Source organism: Montipora capricornis, chromosome 2 (assembly GCF_036669925.1).
Source record: "Montipora capricornis isolate CH-2021 chromosome 2, ASM3666992v2, whole genome shotgun sequence".
NCBI lineage: Eukaryota > Metazoa > Cnidaria > Anthozoa > Scleractinia > Acroporidae > Montipora > Montipora capricornis.
Genome location: NC_090884.1, coordinates 23133035 through 23148034, shown reverse-complemented (window position 1 = coordinate 23148034; position 15000 = coordinate 23133035). Strand labels below are relative to the sequence as shown.

General features: G+C 39.0%; 1 protein-coding gene across 2 annotated transcripts in view; it reads right to left on the bottom strand.

Annotated features, from left to right (window-relative positions):
* The window catches only part of LOC138039132 (laminin subunit gamma-1-like), a 77405-nt gene that overhangs the window by 53486 nt on the left and 8919 nt on the right, over window positions 1-15000 (bottom strand). The window contains exons 1-8 of one of the 2 annotated variants that reach the window (XM_068885316.1): window positions 11789-11878; window positions 6586-6676; window positions 5538-5635; window positions 4208-4313; window positions 3356-3408; window positions 1795-1903; window positions 1005-1107; window positions 642-714 (exon numbers count right to left, since the gene is read on the bottom strand). In XM_068885316.1, the coding sequence (XP_068741417.1) occupies window positions 642-714; window positions 1005-1107; window positions 1795-1903; window positions 3356-3408; window positions 4208-4256 (387 nt within the window). In that variant the 5' untranslated portion in view covers window positions 4257-4313; window positions 5538-5635; window positions 6586-6676; window positions 11789-11878. Of the gene's footprint in view, window positions 1-641; window positions 715-1004; window positions 1108-1794; window positions 1904-3355; window positions 3409-4207; window positions 4314-5537; window positions 5636-6585; window positions 6677-11788; window positions 11879-15000 lie in introns of those variants that run through there. The other variant, XM_068885315.1, reaches the window with a different exon arrangement.

Here is a 15000-nt window from a genome sequence, read left to right as displayed (position 1 = left end):
CAGTTGACAGGAACGGAATCCCGCAGAGCCTCTTTAGCTAACAATTTGGCCAATGGGATGTGCAAGTGTATTTGGGAGGCAACGTTTTTAAACCACACCCATACCTATTAAGCATTATAACAATAAACTGTTTTAACGCATAGAAAATTTCGTCGCCCGAACAAGCTGCCCATTTAGTCAGTGACCGGAAGAATGAAGCGTTACTCATGCGTCTCATATTAGGGACCTGGAATCGTCTCTAGTTGTGGAAAGAATCTTAGAAATATAAATGTGCTGGTTTCAAAACAAGTAAAAAGGGAAAACAGCTCTCTTGCGGTTGCAATCTGGCTCAAAACGATGTGCCTTAAGCTTCCTATAGCGAAATAGAAAGCTTTGCCATAGAATTAATATTTCAGTGCATAACTCCAATTTAAACCATTGTATTTAGTTTCCTTTCAAGAATTGTGGAGGATATGAAGTGTTTACTACTGAATACTGGATAAAAGAACCTGGTGAGAATTTTAGTTTATATGAGCTCGGAAGAAAATGCCTCACAGAAAGTTCCCTTTTGGTCAAATAATAGTTTTTCCCCATGACCTCCACCAACCTCCCTCCCTAAGAGAGTTTGCTCGGCTGGCTTCAGTCACGGAAGCGTTCCTTACCGTTGCTGGTTTGTAAGGACTTTTTGCTGCGTTAATAAAATGGGCATCTGGGTGATAAAAGCCACTTTCAACCCTATTGGAAAACAATTAAATGCAGTAATAAAATAGTTAGGATAGAACTTTGCATAGTGTTAGATGAGACGGCCCATGTAGCAACATGGTATCATACATTTTCGATACTCTTTTAGACCCTTTTAGGGTCAGACCAAAACAAACAACTCAAACAATGCACTTAACCCCAAATACAACTCCATTATCAGATAGGTGAGAAAGTAAAATGAAAAGCTTAGGAAATCTTAGGAAGTTCCTACACTAGGCTAGACAATCGCTAATTTAGAAAATCAGAGCTAAGGAAAAACTTACTCGTTACATGTTCTTCCAGCTACATGCGGATGGCAATCACAGACACCTGTCGTCTTATCACAGCTTTGGTTAGTCTTTGTACCTCCTACATCACAGTCACAAACTAAAAGGAAAGAACACACTACAACAAGACTGCGGTTCCTTTACAACTGACACCAATGTTAAATTATCATATGGTTAGCACTGTAAGTAAGAGCCGTTTGTAGGGTATTGATACCGGAACTCAAGTTAAGACTGTCGGCTTGGAGTCATGGGAATGGTACGACCATGCTATCCGGTTTTTTGCGTTAAGTTGACCATAACGTTCTCCAGTTTCTTCACTTAATGGGAGATTTTATTTTAAGGTAATTGTCATCAAACAAAAATCATCAATGCTGCTGCACTTGCAGAGGGACCCCACAAAAATACAGGGTTAAAGTGAACACTCCTAACGATAACTACGCAATTAAGCTGCGCCTTACGGTCTTCAATGCAGAAGAATGATGCGTCGATTTGATGAGACAGGGAGGCACAAGGAACAGGAAAAATATATTTCCAACTACAGGAAATACGTTTGAAACTGTTTAGTGTCGTGGATCTGAAAGTACTCTCCTGCGAAGAGTGGAATGGTGTACGTTTTGTTTTGTTAGCATTGTTGCCGATGACGAAAACGAACGCGCGCGGTATTTAGGCTGATTAGGTTCTTTACGTAATGCTCAATAACAATGTGAGTCCTCCCTTGGGTCGGATAGCTTTATCATAAAGCAACTGTGCGCGCTACATTACGAGTGCAAATTGCCACTTTACTTACATTTACAGCCATTTGGATCAGAGTTCTGAAGATCGTAGTAACCATCTTTACACTGGCTGCAGTTTCGCAGAGCGACGTTTGGTTTACAACTGCATTGTCCGTTGTAATCCTAAAGGTAAGAATAATGTTCCCTTACTAGTTCATAGCGTAATGATGTGAACAATTAGGTCAATACTTTGTTACAAAGTAACAGTTATGGGGCTGCTTAAGTTATACATTCTAAATAGTCACTTTCTTAAACGTCAGTTCCAAACATAGTTAAAAGTGAACAGCATGTAGACAATTGTGTTTTTCCTATTTCTGTTTATTTGTCAGTAGCTTTCACACAGGAAAGCCGCAACTGGTTTAGTCAACAGAGGGAAAAAATAGTCGCTCAGCGAAAAGAGCCGAAAAGTGTCCATTGAAAATGTTCTGCGGGATTGCAGAGCTCACATATTCGAATACAAAATTATTGTACAGAGGTCAGTCAGCAATGTTCCAAGAAAAAGAGGATCGATCGTGCTCCCCAACTGCCACAATAAGACAGGAAAGAATGTTTTAACTTTGTATGAAACAAAGTTTGCACTCTCACCTGTTGGATATAATATGCTGATGATTACTGCAAACTCAGGCCCCTCCACAAATATCCCGGATATTTTTGAATCCGCAACTTTTTCTTTCCGGATTCAAAAACATTCCTATCCACAGGTAGCGTATTCAACCCGAATTTGCCCGTCCAGAAGTACCCGAAACGTTTCCGGATTCACTTTAATACTCAGGACTCCTCAAGGAAACAGAGGTAACAGAGCATGCACCATAAAAAAGACTAATATTGCCCTCGGCAGCCATTTTGAGAATTGATTTAAAGGTAGAAACTGGGCTCGATCTCGTTACGTCATCCGGATTAAAAAATTTCCGGATTTAGCGTCCACACGGTTCCGGATTCATAGTGTGGCAACCGATTTCCGGTATCTTTGTTATATTTGCCTATTTCCTGTTTGTTTCGTTTGTATCACGTGATTCCCCCAAGGGAATTGCACGTGCTTTGTAATTTCAGAACATTTTAGGATTGTCGCGTCCAACAGTTTTTTCAACGTACACGTTTTTCGTACGTACACATTTAGTGCAAGTTTCGTACAAATTTTCGTTCCCTTTGGATGTAAATTTGTGAATTTTCTAGTGAATTTTAGTATAGGATTGCTTAGTTCATTGTGGAACTAACACATAGCGGATTAAAACATATCCACCACTCTGGAGAGCGCATTCAAAAAGTTCCGGATTCGCCATCGAATTCGCCGGATACGTGTTGACGGAGGGCGCACCCGGAAAGAAAAAAGTTGCACATTAAAAACTATCCGGATACGTGTGGACAGGGCCTGAGGGTGCCCTGTTGCCGTAGTCATCCGACAATCGCTTGTGGAATAAACCTACCTTCTGCTAGCTATGGAGGTTTCGATTGTTTATGCAATACCAATTAGCCACCAGGAAGCAAAAAAAATGCGCACTGAGATGTGCTCAGTTCTACGTGACTCAGTTAAAGGCTAATGTGTACATATATTACCATACCAACAGGAATACGTACATCTTGGCAATCGCTTTTCTGATCAACGGTTCCATTAAGGTGGCATTCACAAGCTAAAAGGGAGGGTTTCGTTTCAGTACATGTAGTAAACAATATAACTGCACCTTAGCTTGCCTGGAGTTGAAAAGAAATTTTACATAATTCTGTTAAAAGGAATTTCCACTAAAACAAGGAAATAGCTTTAAAGCAAAGAACATAATGTTTCCAATAAAAAATTTTCGAACTTTTTCTCAATGGAAACGTTTGTATCTAAAATAACTGAATTTCAAATTTTGTTTTCAAATTCCCCGGGGGCCTCCATCTTGAATGAATTGTGTCGTGACGCGTTGCACTTATTATTTCAAAAATAAATTATTCAAGATGGCGGCGCCCGGGAAATAGGTGATTCTACAGTTCATTTTCTTTCGATCCAAACACTTTTTTGGAGAAAATTGTCGAGCTAATTTGATTGCAAACATTATTTTGTTAGGTTTAAAATTATTCGTTGGTCGGTGTGGAGCTTCTCTTTTAGGGTGTGAAATTTTACTACGTAGAAAAGAGCAGCGTTGACATTAATTGATTCTGTGAAAATTATAACAATGATAACAATGGTGATGATGATTGCTATAACTATCATTATCATCATATCAGAATTGTTAATGTGGTTTTTGTTCTTTATATGTATTACCGTACTAAATTATGCCATTAAGCGAGCAACCAATTGTTTTCATTGTTTATCAATTTGTGAAAGAGGAAATGTATCCATATTTGCGCTTATGTGTTCATTGCAAAGATTACCGGGCCAGTCACATGTAAAAACAGTTTTTTTTTGTGAATGCCTTATTTTGGCTGCTACGCTGCTTTGTTCTTCACCTAGGCATCCTTGAGGGTTCTCAAAAGTCAGCCTGTAATATCCCGACATGCACCTGTCACATTGCCGACCCTGAACGAACTCTTTACAATAACAGTCGCCAGGTTGCTGTGAAAAATTAAAAGCAAAATTAGTAAATGAAATGCAACTATTTCAAACAGCAAATAATGTATTTCTACTTGGTAAAATCAAGTTGACATGACATTTGTGTTGCGAATGTCTTGATGTTCATAATAGGCCACTTGCACTAAGAGGTCACGTGACCAATGCTTCCCTTAAACAGTGAGTTGTAATCTTGCTGTTGCCAAAAATTGACGGAACACATAAAAATTATCTTACACGCAAAATTTGAGAGGAAACGCATTTATGGGAGATATTTTATGGTACTTTGATTTTTCAACAAAGTAGCATGATTTGTCTTGGCCGCCATGTTGGAGGGCATACTCTTGCCCTCCAACATGGCGGCCAAAACTACTTTTTGCTTATATCTTGTTAAATGTTTGATAGTTGAGTTCAGATGTGCCATAAACGTTACCACATCATCTTTTCAACATTTTCCTTGAAGTTCAAGTGCAAAATTTGTGTCAGAAAGCGGTAATTCATAATTTTAAAAAATCAAGTTCTGGTCACGTGACCAGCTACGGACTTTCTCATTTTAAGCAAATGGTGCGGGTTTGAAAAACCAAATCACTATTATTTTGTTTAAGAGATGACCCTCTAATAGTGTTTCGAAGGCAAAATCATATAACTTTCATTTTCATAAAAACGATGTCACATGACCTCTTAGTGCAAGTGGCCTATTCACGAGATGACAGTTCAAATGAATTTATTTAGCCGGTATCAACAAGTGTCTCTCAATGCAAAGAGAAAGAACAAAAAAATTGAAAAAAAAAAAAAAAAAAAGCAAGATGACACACCATAAAACCAACCGGGTTGGCGTTATGATATGTCACCTTGCTTTTTTTGTCTTTTTTTAAAGAAAAATTGACACCTTTAATGGTCCTTTAATAACAACAATCTCAAATGTGGACGTCCTTTAAGTCATGCAACGTTTGGTTTTTACTATAAATCTCTTAACGGCTTAGGGTGCTTTTTCACGGGCAGGTAAAGGTAAAGTATTTGCAATGGACATCTCTTGTGTAAAAATTACGGTGGAACGTTACATCTGAAAATTCTATGAAATTCGAAGTGAACTGGTACAGGGCAGAGGAGTTGAGTCATATAATATGAGGATTATATAGTTAAGGAAAAATCTTAGCTAATTGTTAAGGTGCGCGGATGCCTGGGAACCAGCAAGTCGGATACTTGGCCTTGTGCAATATAATTACTCACCTTTCCCGGATGAAGTGACAATACGGTTTCATCTCCTACACATTCACCAAACGATAGGCTTGAAACGTTTGCTGTGCCGTTCAAGCTACAGAGGCATGCTACAAATTAAGAATTTTTTTTCTTAGTAAGAAAACTTCTTATTCAGTTCATTTCTGGTAAATCTAAGAAGTAAGAGCCCTCCGAGGATGAATTGACCAGGCAATTTGATTTGAGAATAATCTTTGATGCGTTAGTTTTGGAAGTATTCAATGCTAGAATTATAAAACATTCCACGACCTTTTGTCCACAACAAACGCTGGTAGAAAATGCCATCCAACCAACAGTTTATGTAAAAAAAAGATAGCTTAATAAGTTTTCTTCTTCGGAAATGAACCAAATGGGCCTAATAAACAAATGCAAAATAAATAAAACGATTGGAAAATGACAAGAGAATATGAGGTAACAGAGCGAATCCCTGTTTTCCATGAAATCTATTTTTAGAGCGCGCCCGTGATCCGAAGGTATTTAATCTTTTGTTACCATGACCACCGGGTCCACTTTCATTCTAACTAAAAGGTGTCGTCTTTGAAATAACCACACAGTATGACACACTGAGAACTAATAATAATAGTTCAGAGCAAATAATTTTCATGGGAATAGGGCTAAATATGGGGATTTGCTCTCTTACTTAATATTCTCTTGAAAATGACTGATCCTTAAACTGTTTTTGTTTTAACTTCAGCTTCTAAGAACGTCTCTACATCGACGTCGGTGAACGATGGAAACCTTTCACTGAAAAATTTTTCAACAATGTTTGCAACAGTATTGTTAGAAGTCCTATCGAAATAATTTTGAAAACGGCGCAACTTATGCAACTTAGGACATTTAGCCGTTCCTTCATCGCAGGTCAGAGTGGCAGAAAGAAGTGGCGCGAAATAAAGCGGGAGACGTGTCAGCAGCTGACGGGCGATCTCATATATACGTAAAATTATCATAATTTTTCACGTGTTGAAGTTTTCTCAGTAGTCGAAATCCCTATAAACAACTACAGTTTATATAAAAAAAATACCTTGACAAGCGTTAACCTCAGAGTGCTCCCTTCCAAACGGTCGATAGAAGTAATCTTTGCATTTCTCACAGTTTAGTCCTCGTGTATTGTGCTGAAGATATTACGATAAAAAACATGCATTATCACTCTTGATTCGTGGCAATCTTTACATTAGATCGCAAGTAAACTTTCAACTTTCAATGATTCACGTACAAGGGATGATATTACAAAACATGATACGCTAAAGGGGGTTCATTAAAGAGGAGTTTGTAGCGTCTACTGAAGTAAAAAGAAGTGATGCTGTTGATGGCGGTGGCTAGTCTGTCTGTCCATTTTTGGCGTCTTTCTTTCCTGTTCCTTGTACAGTTGCTTCCTAATAGCACAAGTAAGAATGGTTGTTTTAAACATTCTGTGACTGTGCTGTGTGGTCTGAGAATATGCCTTTATTGACTGGAGTGGGATTTTTCAGAATAAAGTGTTGCTTTCCATAAAATACATTTTATTATCTTTCCAAAAGGCTTTTCAAAGACACAAGAATAGTGAACGAAATGGAATGATATTTTTTTCTCCTTTATCCTTCATTTTTACGGCGATTCACATTAAAATTCTCAGATCTGTTAAAATGCTATTTTAAACATATCTTTATTATTCCTGTTGCGAAACTTGACTTCCTGAGGTCACGTGTTGTTAATAAAACGTACAACCCATCGTTGGACCATTTCAAGCTAGTTTATGGTTTTCTGTGGTTCAGGATCTCAGTCCTTTTGCCACGGCTCGGACCAACTTAATTCTACTGAGTTTTCATTGTAGAGTACGTCTGTCATCATTTCCAGTCACAATATGGCCTTTCGCGTGGCTTCGTCACGCGTTCATCCGTCGAGGGAACGCGTGACGAAGCCCTAAGGAAGTCTTTGTGCCGACAACACTTTTCGGAAATTATCGTCAATTTAGTACATCATTGATTACTGTTGGTCAACGCGTCCTCAATCCAGATGTAAAATTTTCCCACACTTCACACGTTTAGTTCCTCGTCAGTACAGTGTTTTCTGTAGAGGACGTATTGTTACTCTCTTTTAAGGTCAAATATTCTATCACAGAGTATTTATTCTTTTTTATTTAACTTTATTGAACTCCTGGTGGGTAACCGATGTAGCAAGAATTGGGAATGCACTCTAAATGTGCCTTCAAAATATTTTCCCCTTTTTCCCTCTTTGGTTGGCTCTGTCCTCGCGCGATGGTCTCATTGACGTAATCTTTCATTTGATTTACCACGAGAAGATTGCAACAAAGAAAACCTTACAAATTTTTGTTTAACTCTACCAGATTTTGAAGAGGCTGTGTCTTGCCCCTGGATAGACAGATCCGATTTTTTTTGTCATAACGGGCATTTTTTTTCGGAAATTGTAGTATTGTTACCGTTTGGCGAGATCTAACCTCAGGTGATCGGTGGTCCATTTACATCGACGCCAATCGTGCAATAACGTAAACATTAATTTAGGAGTGAGTCAAGAAACGACGATTGCAAAGTAAAACACGTCTCTTCATGATGTAGATCTCCACCATCACGAGGTCTTCGTGATTATTGAATCTTTTTCACGTTTTACTCTGAATGTATTGTTACGAAGTCATTTCCCCTCGTGTTTTTGCAGTATGGTCGGGTTTCATTCTCACGTAAGATTTTGTTTTCATGTTGTAAATCAAGTGACAACTCTTAAGAGAGTATTTTCTTTCAAACATGAATTTTTTTTGAGAAAGACAAGGTGTTTACGCCTGATTTTTCTCTAAACGTACAAATTTCTGTACATCTATGGCGAAAAGTACAAATGTTTGGATAACAACTGAAATGGCCCCAAAGAAATTCCAAAATGTCTTCGATTACGTAACTTGTAAAAAAGCTTTTGGATATTTCGGCTTTCTCAGATTCCTTTGTGGGTCTGAAATTAACTGGCATGGGCAAATATTAACTTTTCCTATTTAAGGATATAGGAAAATGAAAAAAGTTAACATTTGCCTGTGAAGTTTAGGGCAATTTTCGATGAAATCACATCCTCTATTAGATGGGATCAGAGTCCTCCGTTTTTGGTTTGATTTGCCTTAGCAAGTCCAGACAGCTGCCTGGGACTGTTTCTTCACGAAGTCTGTTAAGTTGCTGACAGCCGGACCGTCTAAACACTCCATTGTACAATCATAGCAACACCTTGTGATTGTTTTGAAGTCTGCTTTCGGACGCTTTGCATTTTTTACTTTCGTTGATGTTAAAAAAAGGACAGCTTTTAGAATTCATCTTGATCGCCCAACCCAACCATTTTGTCTGTCCAACGGAAACACGAGTAGGATATCGGTAGCTAAGGAATTAATTATTAAGACGTGAGGTGTGAAGATACTTTGAGGGGTTGTACACGCAACAGTCAGCATCCTGCGCCTCTTGAAAAAGAATATTCGGCAATCGTATATTAGTATTAATACAAGGCTGAAGAAATTAATTAAAGCAAATATGAATTTCTATGTACTTGTCCCAACAAATTATGACAATGAAATGTTCGACAGATGATGAGGATATAAATAACAATGATTAACGTAATAACGAAAATGAACCATTGAGTTGTTTTTGACCGATCTCAGGTCAGCAGGAAATACTGTTAATAGAATTATATTTAGGTTCGTTCGTGGACCTCGGACTTCAGAAAAACTGAACCTCATCTGGGTCCAAGCAGATGTGTCGACTGAAAATTCATGAACTTGGAGATCATTTCCGATCATGAGCTTCCTTATACAGAAACACTGATTGTCACATGAGAAATCTCTTGAGAGGTAAAATCTTTTGAAGTTTTATTCTGTCGACCTTCTGTCGTTTCACAGACATGAATTGGAGCAAATTATTCACTAGATTTGGACGCTTGATGCTGCTGCTGCTTATGATTCTACAATGTTGGTTGCTCGCATCATTTCCAGCTAAGTATCTGAAAAATTCGGCTTGGTACGCATTTTTTGTTTTAATCCTACCATCCTTGGGAATAACTTGGTGGTGGATAACGAGCAGTGAAGATAAAATTCGTCGTTTATTTTATGTGTGGCTTTCTTACTCATGGTTCGGTTTGGTGCCAATGATTGGAATCGTCTTTACCCTCACAGCCAGCAAGCTTGACAGCAACCAACCGTTTGACTCAAATATTTTGAAATTATCCCTTGGAATAACTCCACTCCTGCTCCTTCTTTTGCTTAATTCCGGATCAGATCCGCAACACAGAGAAGCTCTCACCGAGTTATCCTTTGCTATGACAGTAGACATTTTCGATGGGAACGATCTTTTGCACACAGTTATCGATATAAGCAAAGAAGGTGTGGAAGGTCAGTTTGCAATTCCAGGAAGTTTTTCCAAAGCCGTTCTATCATTTGCGTGCATTATCTTTCTTCTATCTCCTATTGAAATGATTGGAAAGCTGTTCCTGCTCTATCAAGATGAAAAAATGTGTTTTTATTGCGTGAATGGTGGACTACAAGTGTTCCTGAATGCTGCGGTCCTCGGCCTTCGTCTTGGTTTATTTCTTGGATATAAATGGGATGTATCTTTGTTCATTTTCAAGAACATCATACTCGTATTTGCCCGCACTTTGATCTGTGTCCCCGCAATTCGTTGTGGGCAAGCGGAAAGACGCGACTCGGAGGCACAACAGCCAATTACTCGGCCTCCCCCTACAGCTCCACCAGCTGCCCAAGTTGCTGACAAGGAATAATAATCACTAGACATGCATAGTGTGAGTGATATATACTGATTTTACTTTTGTATGTATCGTCATAACTCTTCGGGGCTTTTGAAAAACACAATATTTTTAAGGGCCTTTCGACATGGTCATGTTAAGGTACCACAAAAACATAAGTTTATTGTCAAAATATTTTTTAGAGCAGACCTAGTGTCTGAATCTGACAACACATTGCTTTCATATGACTTCCGATGGCATCCAATACACGACATTGATGATGAAACAATGGTTGCTTTATTAAAATCACCTCAGTGTAAAGAAGTGAAGAAAAAAACTTAAATAAAGATTGCGTATAAGTTGTATGAAACATAGTCATAGTTGATGTAAATATTTAGAGAAGGCAAGTCTTTACGATTGGATTCAAATTGGTAGATTTGTATTTATTTCATGTTTTGTCTTAATCGTTTTTTCCAACAACCACAAGTGGAGCCGAAACTTTTATGTGCCAAAACCAAATTATTCCGCGTTTATCAATTATTATTTAAACCTGAGAAGGAAAACAACAACATAATAAAAAGTAACAATGTGCAATGGAGGATTTGAAATAATCGGATTTTGGTGATTATCTGGTTCACCTATTTGTATTTCCGCCATAAGCTTTTCGTTGTTCTTATTGAATAGTATTGTTGAAGTTTGTTTGTTTGTTTGTTTTGTTTGCTTAACTTTCAATTTCAAAGTTTCCTTCCCATAGGATGAGCCAGATTATCTCATGAGCTACTCACGCTAGCATTTCGTTACACTGTTTACAGCCTTAACGTAAACTGATCACGCAAGAGCAGTTCATTTCACTCTACAGCGGTAACCTTTGACAATGATTTTTTCGTGCCTTCTGTTGTGTTGGTTTGTTGTGTTAACAAAGTCAATAAAGCTGTTTCTTTTTTTAATGATGACACTTTTTGAAACGATTGTGAACCCACTGAGCTTTTTAAAAGGGTGGCCTAAGGTTGAGGCCTAAGGTACCTAGACGGCTGATCGGAGGGCCTGGGGCCCTGGGGCCCGTTTCTGGAAAGTCCCGAAAACGTTTCGGGCCCGAAACGCCATTTGTGAACCTGTCAACTGCTTGACACACAGAGGACAGCCACAACACCGGGAACTCATTATACACGAATAGTGTGTGGGTTCTTTAACGTCCCACGGGGAACTAATGACCATGGAAGTTATTTGTGAGACGGGACCTCCGGCTTATCGTCCTTATCCGAGAAGATTTGAAAGTCTAACCATTTGCGGATGTAATTACAAAGGAAGCTCTTTCTCCTCAGTCATTTAAAGACCCTGAGTGTTGGTCCGGCCGAAGTCGAACTCACGACCTCCCGCATGGCAGCCCGGTGCTCAACCAACTGAGCCACCGGTGCGCGGTATGTCTTACAAACCAGTGATTTCGAATTGATTCTTTCAATCCACGGACAAAAAGTAGTATCCAAAGAAATGATGACACAGTAAAAGACAAATGACGACGAACTCACCTCTGCTCCGTAAATCAATTGAACACAGGTCAATAGAACTTCTCAACAAATGGCTACGTCCTACACTGTACGTGTGATCAGAGGGTGATCAATCAAATGCACTGAGCCGAAGACATGTACCAAACACCGAAATATCACATGACATATTGAACGTCTTTCATTGGTAGCCGAATAAGAGCATTCTTAACGACCATTTAACGAATGCATGAATGCGCCTGCCGCCTTAACGACCATTTAACGAATGCATGAATGCGCCTGCCGAACTTTAGACGATCAGAAATCAATTACAAATTTCCATTGTTTACGACTGACAGCCTGATTCACCAACCATCCCGATAGCTCTCCACGAGCTAAAAACGAAGGTCGTTTGTAAAGACCAGTAACAAATTGAATTTGATAAGAAAAACGCACCATATCCTAATCATTCCCATATTATGTTAATTTGCTAATTGCCGCAATCAAGCCAAGTTTCAATCAACCCTAAATAACCAAGTTTTCAAGGCATCAGTGTAACGAGGATATTATTTTACGATTCACAATATCTAAACAGCTGCACAAATGAATTAATTAACCCTTTACCACTCGGCGTTCTCTCTCACCAAGCGGTGTGATGGTTTATGGTCACCTCGCCACCAGGAAGACTCGCCACCAGTCAACTCGCCACCAAGGGTCACATCAACTTTTTAATTTTTTTTTTCTAGTCCTAGATTAAGTATTTTTTCCTCAATTGCAAATGACAAACTTAACAGTGAAATTTCCTCGTCCAAATGGCATCGCTTGTTTACGAAAGGGAAAATTGCATCACCGAAGAGTGTATATATGAATGTTGGAATCACTAAGGGGGAACGAAGCTTTTATAGTGCGGAGTTTCGAAAAGTTTTGAAAACCGGGAAATGCGCCAACTGATCGATCGAAATCAAAATTACGCCTCGGAAAATATCATATTATGCTTGGTTTATGAAAACTATTAACGGATCGAGCAAATGCATACTCAAGGCGAGTCTTCGAATTCTCCTTATAAAAATCAACACAGCTTCGCCTTCCACTAAATAATGTCCTTGTAATGATTTATTACAGCAGACGTAAGGCAAGGTACTTGAAGAAACTGAAATTGCTACAATCATTTCTCAAGTAGAAAACCTAATAGCTAAAAGGTGATGAAACTAATTTCAAATAAGTAACAATATTTACAAACGACTTAATGATTTAGTACAACTGACGGAAGGCAACGCACTTTAAAAGACTGAAATCGCTACAATAATTATATAGTCAAAAAGCGATGAAACCAATTTCAAATAACTTTGATTGCATATTGGTGGCGAGTTCTTCCTGGTGTCCTAAGACGAAGTCTTCGTCTTAAAACATTGGAAACACGGAATTCCCGAAACGGTAAAATAAGCTCCAAAAAGCACAAGAATACATCAGAGGTGAGTCATTTTAATCCCTTTTATTGAATGAACGTTAAATTGAGCGTTTTTTAGGCTTCATAATCGACGGTATTTTATTTCCCATACAAAGTCTTACAACGGGTTTAAATTCTCAACGGCCGCCTGTAACGCAACACCGCCTGCACTCAAAGGTCATCCTCGCACTAGTAATCAATTATTACACGCTCTCTAGTGACGCGAACTTGGGCTGCCTATGGTTTGATGTGTACACATCGGTTGTCTTCTGAAAATCTCGAATGCTATGACAGTTTCATCGTCTATTATCCTTGGCCGATTTTTGTTCTTGGCTTTGCTGATCGTTCAAGGCTTTTTCCTAGCCTCGTATCCTGCACAATATGAGGGTAAACCCGCTTGGTACGCAATTACTTTGTTTTTTATTCCGGCCGTACTGATGTGGTGGTTCATCAACAGCATAGACGAAGATAGAGAAGAAGGCAAGTTCTTTTACGTGACGTCCTTTTGGGTCGTATACAGCTGGCTTGGCTTGGTACCCGTAGTCGCAATTGTCTTTAGTCGCATTGATGGCGATGTGCTAAATAAAGCATTCTGGGATCCAAGTACCTTGAAACTGACGCTTTCCATCACGCCACTTTTGCTAATAATCACATTTCAAACCAAGATAGCATCGAGCGAATTTACTGATTTTCGGCGAGTAACGAACAGAACGAAATGCTGTACGAAGAGTGTCATCAATATATGCGATGGAATTGAACTAGTCTGTGTTGTATCTGACAAAACTGAGTGTAGTCTTGGAATCCCTCAGCCATACAAGAAAACTTTGATTGTCTTTGCTTGCATAACAATTCTGTTTTTGCCATTTGTTTTGAGAATGGAGTACATCGAAGAATCCAGGAAATGGCGTAGTTTGTTTTATCCCCTTCAAGCAATATTTGAGACGATCTTTCTAGGGCTTCGAATCGGTTTAACTTTGGCTTATGGTGTAACTGTCTCTATTTTCATCATGAAGAATATAGTGATGATTGCCGTTCTCTTATATCAAATTCTAAATTTGTGGTGCGGATTGGAAGACGAACACTATTCATCAAATGCGCAGCAAAGTGCTACGAGACCAGCTTCCCATCCAACGCAAACACCAGCACCTCCTCCATTGGCACCGCCGATCCGAGTGGGCTCGTTTTCGCCGACAAATAGAGTTCAGCCTCTTATTCCAAGCTCGTCAGTAATTTCCGTCGTCCCAACAGCACCACCGCCATACAATACGGAAATGGTGCAGGAGTAGTAGTAGTAGTAGTAGTAGTAGTAGTAGTAGAAACTTTATCAATAGTGTCAAAAGCCATCTAGCCAGGGAAAAGAAATCCCTTAAATTTGGGGACACCAAGTAGTAGGGACCTTTCTACAGGAGTTTTGCTATGAAGGGAACAGTGCCCTTCCAGCCAGAACAACTGAGACCATCGGTAAGACGGATCACACGGCAACCAGGTGTACAATCAGTCATAGTTTAATTGTAGCTACTCCAGTTTGGAATTGACAGTAACTTAACAAAGTTACAGTTCAGAGACTTCACGAGCTTTTAAGTTAGTTTCAATTCCAAACCGGAGTACTGAGCTACAAACGAAGACGATCGGTGCTTCACACTTGTCTCATTCCCTCAAAATGTCTTTACCATGGGGCATTTCTTTCATTTTAGTCGGATTTGTTCGAATCTGTTGTGTGTCCGGTGTGATAAGACATACATGAATGATTCATTGTAGTCTAACTACATGTAATCAGCTAAACCTTATTATATATTTGTAATCCCTTTAA